The sequence below is a fragment of the Sapajus apella genome, unplaced genomic scaffold, assembly GCF_009761245.1.
Source record: "Sapajus apella isolate SASKATOON/1434 unplaced genomic scaffold, GSC_monkey_1.0 scaffold62, whole genome shotgun sequence".
In the NCBI taxonomy this organism is placed as follows: Eukaryota; Metazoa; Chordata; class Mammalia; order Primates; family Cebidae; genus Sapajus; species Sapajus apella.
The window spans coordinates 12,268,900-12,278,786 of NW_022437002.1; the positions used below are offsets into that span (position 1 = coordinate 12,268,900).

The 9,887-nt window shown below is 40.9% G+C and overlaps 1 protein-coding gene across 2 annotated transcripts in view; it reads left to right on the forward strand.

The window, feature by feature from the left end:
• ZMPSTE24 (zinc metallopeptidase STE24) overlaps window positions 1-8,673 on the forward strand; it is a 54,940-nt gene extending 46,267 nt beyond the window's left edge. Inside the window, exons 9-10 of one of the 2 annotated variants that reach the window (XM_032247079.1) lie at window positions 1,029-1,172; window positions 7,155-8,673. In XM_032247079.1, the coding sequence (XP_032102970.1) occupies window positions 1,029-1,172; window positions 7,155-7,379 (369 nt within the window). In that variant the 3' untranslated portion in view covers window positions 7,380-8,673. The remainder of the gene's footprint in view (window positions 1-1,028; window positions 1,173-7,154) is intronic. The other variant, XM_032247080.1, reaches the window with a different exon arrangement.
• Window positions 8,674-9,887: the final 1,214 nt, after the last annotated feature.

The window sequence follows — 9,887 nt, forward strand, 5'->3', positions numbered from 1 at the left end:
TTTGAGGTGGAGTGTCACTCTGTCGCCCAAGCGGGAATTCAATAGTGCAATCTCGGCTCACTGCAACCTCTGCCTCCCAGGTTCTCCTGCCACAGCCTCCCAAGTAGCTGGGGCTACAGGCCTGTGCCACCATGCCCAGCTAATTTTTGTATTTTTATTAGAGATGGAGCTTCACCATGTTGGCCAGGATGGTCTCAATCTCCTGACCTTGTAATCTGCCTGCCTCAGCCTCCCAAAGTGCTGGGATTACAGGCATGAGCCACTGTGCCTGGCCTCCCCTAACCTTTCTAACTATTCAGTACAGATCCAGTGAGCCTAGAAAAGGTTCAAGGGAAGCCTGTTGCTTTGGAGCCTCCACTTCAGGGTCAGGTGGGAGGCGCTGTATCTGATTACAGTCTTATAAAACAAGGCCAGAATCCATTCTAGCCCTTCACCATTTTAAAGAGAGAAAATATCCCATTGCTATTGACCACTTCAAACTCTCAATTATAAGAGGCTCAACTTAAGCCTGCTCTTATAGAAAATGATATAGTTTATACATTTTATTTTACCTTTAAAAATAAAAGTGAAACTAAAAACTACTGGCAGAGCAGGGTGGCCCATGCCTGTAATCCCAGCACTTCGGGAGGCCGAGGTGGGTGGATCACCTGAGGTCAAGAGATCGAGACCATCCTGGCCAACATGGTGAAACCCTGTCTCTACTAAAAAATACAAAAACTAGCTGGGTGTGGTGGTGCACACCTGTGGTCCCAGCTACTCGGGAGGCTGAGACAGAGAATTGCTTGAACCAGGAGGCGGAGTTTGCAGTGAGCAGAGATTGTGCCGCTGCAATCCAGCCTGGGCAACAAATTTATTATAAAAAAAAATAATAAATAAATAAATAAATACTACTTAAATAACTTTTTCTGTGATCACACGAATACCTTTCTTAAAATCACACTATGATTTCTTAGACTTTATGGATGCTACTGATCCCCTAGTGAAATCAGCTTGGTAATAACTTAGAAATTTCATGTCCTTCTTTCTAGATGAATTCTTTCCTGTGTTTTTTTTTATTTGCTGTATTAATTGGTCGAAAAGAGCTTTTTGCTGCATTTGGTTTTTATGATAGCCAACCCACACTAATTGGACTATTGATCATCTTCCAGTTTATTTTTTCACCTTACAATGAGGTAATGTATGATCTTTAAAATTATCACACATATGCTCTTGCCTGCTTCAAATCTAGAGCTTTCAGGATAGTAAAAAAGGAAATAAAACAGTACAGTTTTAACAAGTAGTTGAAACAAAGTCTTTTAGTCCCCTGATTTACTGGTCAGTATGGTAAAGTGGCAGAAAAATTCAAGCCCAAATAAATAAATGCTTACGTACTTTTAGGAAAATATAAGTAGAAAATTAGGCTTTAGTGGTGAGCACCTTGAAGGACTTGGTAGATGGAGATTATTGGAATGCTGTGTCCTAAGCCGCGTATTCACCAGTGCTTGGGTAAAAATGTTGTGTGTGTGAGGGGACAAAGCAAACACTAACTGAGTCTGTGTACAGCTCAGTAAGGGAGGCTTAGTGACTGTTGCTCTACACTATGACCACCTGCCTCCACATAGCTTGCGGGATCCACCCAGGAACCACAAAATCAAAATCGGGTATTTTGTGGTAAATGAAGCTTAAGAACACTGCTCCTGTGATAGCTCATTAGCGGTATTCCATATAAGTAATAAGACATAGGTTAGTGAGACTATATAACAAACCTGAAAATGGCAACATTTCATGATGTTTGGTAAGGCTTCTAAATTAAGCTAATAAATATTGAAGATCTTTAGGTATCTCCATTCAGAAGAATTCCTTCTTGGGATAGATTGTAGAGTTAAGTTGTTGAGATAAGCTAAATTAATCATATTTTATTTTTCTATTATGTGTGGTGGGGATACCAGGAAAGAAAAATGGAGGGGCATAGATCATATTCATATAGTATTGTCCACATAAATGAAATAAGTTTGGCAGAGAACTGAGATGTAATATCTTTAAACTGTTTTTTGTTTGTTTTGAGACGGAGTCTCGCTCTGTCACCTAGGCTGGAGTGCAGTGGCTTAATCCCAGCTCACTGCAGCCTCTGCCTCCTGGGTTCAAACAGTTCTCCTACCTGAGCCTCCTGAGTAGTTGGGATTATAGGCACCCGCCACCACACCCAGCTAATTTTTGTATTTTTAGTAGAGATGGGGTTTCACTATGTTGGCTAGGTTGGTCTCAAACTCCTGACCTCAGGTGATCCACCCGCCTCGGCCTCCCAAAGTGCTGGGATTACAGGCGTGAGCCACTGAGCCAAGCTTTAAACTCTTAAAGTTTCAGTATTTGTTTTAACTTTTGTTTGAAAATATTTATAAAATGTCGTGTGTAGTTTGTTACTGCTTAAAACAGAGGTTACAGAATTCCTTATAATGATAGTCTCATTTCTGTCTTCTCTCACAATTCAGGACTGCCTTAAGGACACTGAGCAATGTATACTAAATGACCCCAGATGGCTCTGCTTCTTTTTAGATGGTTATGCTATTCATTTTTTTATTTAATGAATTTTTACATTTGTTTCTTTCTTTCTTTCTTTTTTTTTTTTTTTCTGAGACAGACTCTCCCTCTTTTGCCCAGGTAGAGTGCAGTGGCGCAGTCAAGCAATTTTCCTGCCTCAGCCTCCCAAATAGCTGGGATTACAGGCCCCTGCCACCACACCCAGCTAATTTTTGTATTTTTAATAGAAATGGGGTTTCACCGTGTTGGCCATAGTTGGCCAAGCTGATCTTGAACTCCACACCTCAGGTAATCCGACTGCCTCAGCCTCGCAGAGTGCTGGGATTGTAGGTGTGAGCCACTGTGCCGGCTGCATTTGTTTCCTTATTGTCAGGCTGATAATCGTTGCTATTATCGGTGTGACTTTCTATTATAGGCATTATCCCTGTCTAATTTTCTTCTTTAGCCTGCTATAGACTGGATAATTAAACTCATTAAGTAAGAGTTAGATTCTGACTGAGTAGGAGGATCTTAAAAGTAAAGGCTAGTGGTAAGTAGTGCTGGTGGTTATTGTTTGTGGCATCTATTTTGGCTGCTCTAGGGTTTTTTTCCTTTTGTTACATTCAGTAGTTGAGTTCACTTTTTAAAATATTTAAATATATAGGGTATTAATTGAAATTTGGTTAATAGGCTGGGCATGGTGGCTCACACTTGTAATCCCAGCACTTTGGGCAGTCGAGGCAGGCAGGTTACTTGAGGTCAGTAGTTCGAGACCAGGCAGAGGTTGCAGTGAGCAGAGATTGAGCCACTGCCCTCCAGCCTGGATGACAGAGGGAGACTTGTCTCAAAAAAGAGAAAGAAAGAAAGAAAGAAATGTGGTTAATCCACAGAGATATTAGCAACTGTTTTAAAAACCTTGGAGATGGGTCAGGTGTGGTATGGCTCATTCCTATAATCACATTGTGTTGAAAGGCCAAGTCAGGAGGATCACTTGAGGCCAAGAATTCAAGACCAGCTGGGACAATATAGTGAGATGCCATCTCTACAAAAAAAAAAAAAAAAAAAAAAAAAAAAAATTAGCCATAGTCTCAGCTACTCAAGAGTCTGAGGCAGGAGGATTACTTCACTTGAGGCCAGGTGTTCAAAGTTATATAGTGAGTTATGATCACACCACTGCACTCTAGCCTGGATGACAGAGTGACACCCTGTCTCAAAAACAAAAGCAAAACAAACGGTTGGGCTAGGTGGCTCATGCCTGTAATCCCAGCACTTTGGGAGGCCGAGGCAGGTGGATCACTTGAGGTCAGGTGTACAAGACTAGCCTGGCCAACATGGTGAAACCTTGTCTCTACTAAAAATTAAACGATTAACTGGGCATGGTTGCGCATGTCTGTAATCCCAGCTACTCAGGAGGCTGAGGCAGGAGAATTGCTTGAACCGGGGAGGCAGAGTGTGCAGTGAGCCGAGATCGTGCCACTGCACTCCAGCCTGGGCAACAGTGAGACTTGTCTCAAAATAAAAAAAATAAAAAGAAAATATGGTTAATCCACAGAGATATTAGCAACTGTTTTAAAAACCTTGGGGTTGGGTCAGGTGTGGTGTGGCTCATTCCTGTACTCCCACTGTGTTGGGAGGCCAAGTCAGGAGGATCGCTTGAGGCTAAGAGTTCAAGACCAGCTGGGGCAATATAAATATACCAAGATGCCATCTCTCAAAAAAAAAAAAAGCCTAGCCCATGGTCCTAGCTACTCAGGAGGCCAAGGTAGGTAGATTGCTTGAAGTCGGGAGTTCAAGACTAGCCTGGCCAACACAGTAGAGCCCCATCTCTACTAAAAATACAAAAATTAGCTGGGTGTGGGTGTGCATGCCTGTAATCCCAGCTACTCAGGAGGCTGAGGCAGGAGAATTGCTTGAACCAGGACCCTGGAGGCGGAGGTTACAGTAGCCGGGAGCGTGCCACTACACTCCAGCCTGGACAACAAAATGAGACTCTATCTCAAACAAAACAAAACCAAATAATAAAAAAAATGCTTTGGAGAGTCCAGGAGTGCTGACAAGAGACTCAAAAGTCATGCTCAGGCTGGAAGCAGTGGCTCACACCTATAATCCAATCACTTTGGGAGGTCGAGGCAGGTGGACCACCTGAGGTCAGGAGTTTGAGACGAGCCTGGCCAACATGTGTCACCCAGTCTATACTTCTTTCAAAAGGTTGAAATGACTCCCTGTGTCACCCAGTCTATACTTCTTTCAAAAGGTTAACTGTTTAAGCAGAAAATCTATGTTTAATGTCAGAGTTTAAAGAGGTCTCCATAGGAAAGGACGTTTTCCTGGAGGAAATGGGAAAATTGCCCTATTAAGCAGAGTTTGGAAACATACAACAAAACAGGTGCAAGTTAGTATCTGCTTATGTTTTTTTTTTTTTTTTTTTTTTGAGACGGAGTTTCGCTCTCGTTACCCAGGCTGGAGTGCAATGGCGCGATCTCGGCTCACCGCAACCTCCGCCTGCTGGGTTCAGGCAATTCTCCTGCCTCAGCTTCCTGAGCAGCTGGGATTACAGGCACATGCCACCATGCCCAGCTAATTTTTTGTAGTTTTAGTAGAGATGGGGTTTCACCATGTTGACCAGGATGGTCTCGATCTCTTGACCTCGTGATCCACCCGCCTCGGCCTCCCAAACTGCTGGGATTACAAGCGTGAGCCACTGCGCCCGGCCTCTGCTTATGTTTTTATGTCTTACAATGAGAATCAAAGAAGAGTTTACCTGGGAGACTTAAAATCAGAAGACAGTGAAAGAGAACGGGATTTATATGAGACTAGTTAATGATTCTGTCCCTAAAAGTATAATCAAGATTTTAAAAAATTCAGATGGAATTCAATTATTAGCTTTGAACGTATCTGAGAAGCTATTAGAGACTCTCACATTTTATTTTGAAACTGTGTATTTGCTACTGGCAAATAAACACGAGACTTTTAACCTTTTTTTTTTTCTTAAATGTTTAATGCCAAAATGCTTTAAGAAATAGAAATCATGTCATTTAACCTGCAGTATGCAAAGAAATTATTTTTCCCTCAGAATTTATATTTTCAAATGAAATTATTTCCTTCATAGTGGTCACCTTCAGAAATCATATACTTATTCTGGTGATGCTGCCATGGCTCAGAACACTTCAGAAAACCCAATTTTGAGACTGTCATTAGAGGCTCATTCATGGCATATTTTTAGAATATTCTCAGTGAAGACTGTCATTATCCTTTAAAGGTGGATAAGTGATCAAGAATTTTTTTTTTTTTTTTTTGAGACGGAGTTTTACTCTTGTTACCCAGGCTGGAGTGCAATGGCGCGATCTCGGCTCACCGCAACCTCCGCCTCCTGGGTTCAGGCAATTCTCCTGTCTGAACCTCCTGAGTAGCTGGGATTACAGGCACATGCCACCATGCCCAGCTAATGTTTTTGTATTTTTAGTAGAGACGGGGTTTCACCATGTTGACCAGGATGGTCTCGATCTCTTGACCTCGTGATCCACCCGCCTCGGCCTCCCAAAGTGCTGGGATTACAGGCTTGAGCCACCGCGCCCGGCCTAAGAATATTTTTAAAAATAAAGAATCTGAATATAAATTACCATGACATAACTCTGATTCTGAGAAAGGTGATGTGCATTGGTTTTAGATTCTCTAAGAGTGTAAGTATTACCACCTTTCAGCTGTGTGACCTCACCTTTCAGCTGTGTGACCTCAAGTCAGCTCACCTCCTGGAGCTTCAGCTTTTCCATCTGTAAAGCAGGAATAAGAGGCTGTTGGAGAATTCATAAAGTACCAGCTCAGTTACTGCTGCATGCAGATTCTCAAAACTTGATATTTTTCACTAAAGATAGCATTCATTTGGATATATAGGTTAGGTGTTCCTTATTCAGAATGCTTGAGACCAGAGCATTTCAGATTTCAGATTTTTTTGGATTTTGGAATAATTATGTTATATATACTGGTTAAGCATCTCTAATCCAAGAATCTAAAAAATCTGAAATCTAAAAATACTCTAGTGAGCATGACTTTTTTTTTTTTTTTTTTTTTGAGATGGAGTCTCCCTGTGTCACCCAGTCTATAGTGTAATGGCACAATCTCAGCTCATTGCAACCTCCGCTTCCCAGGTTCAAGCAGTTCTCCTGCCTCAGCCTCCCATATAGCTGAGATTACGGGAGTGCACCACCACACCCAGGTAATTTTTGTATTTTTAGTAGAGATGGGGTTTCACCATGTTGGCCAGGCTTATCTCGAACTCCTGACGTCAGGTGGTCCACCTGCCTCGACCTCCCAAAGTGCTTGGATTATAGGTGTGAGCCACTGCTTCCAGGCTCAGCATGACTTTTGAGTCTCTTGTCAGCAGAACTCAAGAAGTTTCAGGTTTTGAAACATTTCAGATTTCAAATTTTCAGTTAGGGATGTTTAACTTGTATATCTGTTTCTGGCCTGTTTGGTTGGGGAAAATAAGGCTCAATTTATAATTTCCTCACCATAGGTCCCCTAAATATTAGTGATCTTTCTTTTGTCCTGCCATTTCTCTTATCCCAAGCCAAAACTTCCTCTACAGTCTCAGCTCAGGTAACCTTCAGTGACAACGAAGAGGTGAACAGTGACTAAAACCTTTTCATTTACTTTTTCAGGTTCTTTCTTTTTGCCTAACAGTCCTAAGCCGCAGATTTGAGTTTCAAGCTGATGCATTTGCCAAGAAACTTGGGAAGGCTCAAGACTTATATTCTGCTTTAATCAAACTTAACAAAGATAACTTGGGATTCCCTGTTTCTGACTGGTTGTTCTCAATGTGGCATTATTCTCATCCTCCACTGCTAGAGAGACTTCAAGCTTTGAAAAGTACGAAGCAACACTGAGATGCCCAGGGTCTGTGACTGAAGACATTTCTGATTGTTTCTGTCCTGGCAGCATGTTCCAGCTCATGATGTTTTTAAACTTTTTTTTAAAAGAAAAATTAAGTACAGGAAAGCCCAGATTTAAATACATGTATTATGTCATTTCAAAAATGATTTTAATAATTCATTTCTTAAAACACTGGATGAATTTTGAAGCTTAATGTTTTTAAAGGCATAGTTTATCTTTGACATCTAATTTACCATGAAATTGTCAAATTATTTGGAAAAATACAGAACTTGTTTTATGTATATACTTATATGGAATCTGTATATGAGGTGTTTGAGGGCATATGTTTAAAAGGGGGAGCACCATCTCAGGAGTCCTTTCTGTGAGGTGGAAAAAGTGGTCTTGAATCATTGTGCTCATACCTAGGTTGAAATCTGGTCTTAATTTCATGCTGTTATGATTTCACCTTGCCAATCAGTGTTTTAACTAAGAAAGGTAATAGTTGGTAAGGCCAATGTTATTTAAATGAAAGTAGTTAGAAAAACGCTCTCCTGTTCTCCCAAATTTTAAATTTTCTCTTCCCTCTCTTGCTACACACTGATCAAGAACGTCTAATAATGCTTTGAAATTAGAAATTATGTATAGGATATTTTAAATCATTGAGTTTTTTTTTTTTTAGGAAAATCCCTGTTTTTATCTTTTTTCCACTTGGTAGATATGATACCATTGGGGTAAATTGTAGCTTTTTCTCATTCATGCAGTAAATAATATATCTTTTCGCTTAGTAGAGATGGTCATATTGAACAGGTTTTGCTATGTTAAAAGTGGCAGAACATGAAAGATGAAGAAAATAACATTTTTTAAGCGACATAAAGGGGAAATACTGATGAATCTCTGATATTACAGGAAAAAATATAATTTTCTATCTCTTTCAAGGGCAGAAGAGTTTTTGTTTTTATTTTTGTAATTTTATCAGTAAGTCATACGTACTACTTAATCAGGCCTGATTCTACTTTTGAAAATTACAATTCTTGAAATGCAGATGTTTACTTTGAAATCAAATGTCATGAAAGATTCCCAGTTTTTAAAGCTGTATGTTTCACTGCTTCATATTTCTGTCCACTTTCTCAATGAGAACTTACTTTGTGCCTAGAGCTCTCACTCACTGATAATGTTTACCTTCTGGGCATTTATTCCAAAGTGGGATCGACTGTGCACCTTTGGTATCTGGCCATAAAGTCTCTTGCTCCACTGACATTTGGGTGATGTTTTCACATGGAAATATAATAAAAATAAAAATCTAGTTTAGTACTGCATTATTTTTTTTTCTTAAGGCTAAAAAGGAGGAGCCCTATGCCTTTTATCCAGCATCCTTTATCTGTGACTTCCTGCTGTGATAACTGCCTTTCCTTCCTTCTGTGCCTTTAAATACAAATTTCAGTTCTGCACAAGTGAAACATTAAAAATTGCCAATGCAAATGTATGTACTTTGTCTTTAATTTGATATAATTTGTGTGTCATTTGTTACCTGAATGTATGTTTATTACCCTAGAGGAACTGGGTGCTAGCAAGGAAGAGAGGAATGAAGAAACAGCCCTAATGATGAGTGGTGTCAGCACCATCACTGTGCCTCACACAGAGTTCTCTTCATTGGCTTCCTCCTGCCCCACTCCAGAGTACCATCAGTTCTTGCAGATATTTCCTTGGAAGCTTCATTTGGAATCATTCCTTCTCCGTCTTTATAACCTCAAATTGTCTTGGGCCTGCCTGATCTGCTCCAGCTGCCTCTTTGGCTTTCCTTACATATGGTGGCAGTAATTAGCTTTTAAATGTGTGACTGACATAGTCACCCACAGTTATAGATCGCAGAGGCATAGGGATGGGCAAAAGGAGACTGGTGGGTTCCTGAGATATTGACCAATCAGTGGAAGAGTAGATAGGCCAACCAAAGGAGGACAAGGTGGCATTCTGCCCTAAGATGTGTGGGTAGGTCAAAGCCTTGGGTAAAATGGCACAACTCCAGCAGGGTTGAGCTCTGAATCTATGACAGAATCTCTGTTGTGTATATATACTGCCTTTACCTGAGTTGGCCCTTTGCTGAGGTCTGAGAACTGCTAGTAAATTCTGCCTTTATTTAGGATAGGAGCAGGATTCCTGGCATCAGTTAAGTGGTTTTAGTACCAATGATGGTCCCAGCTTGCCCTTATACTTTATATGCTCATGGTCACACCTGATCCTACATGTGATCTTCCCCTCCCTATGGAAATGCTTTTTTTTTTTTTTTTTTTTAAAGACAGTTTTGCTCTTGCTGCCCAGGCTGGAGTGCAGTGGTGCAATCTTGGCTCACTGCAACCTCCACCTCCCAGATTCAAGCGATTCTCCCGCCTCAGCCTCCCAAGTAGCTGAGGTTACAGGCATGTGCCACCACATCCAGCTAATTTTGTAATTTTAGTAGAGATGGGGTTTCTCCATGTTGGTCAGGCTGGTCTTGAACTCCTGACCTCAGGTGATCTGCCTGCCTC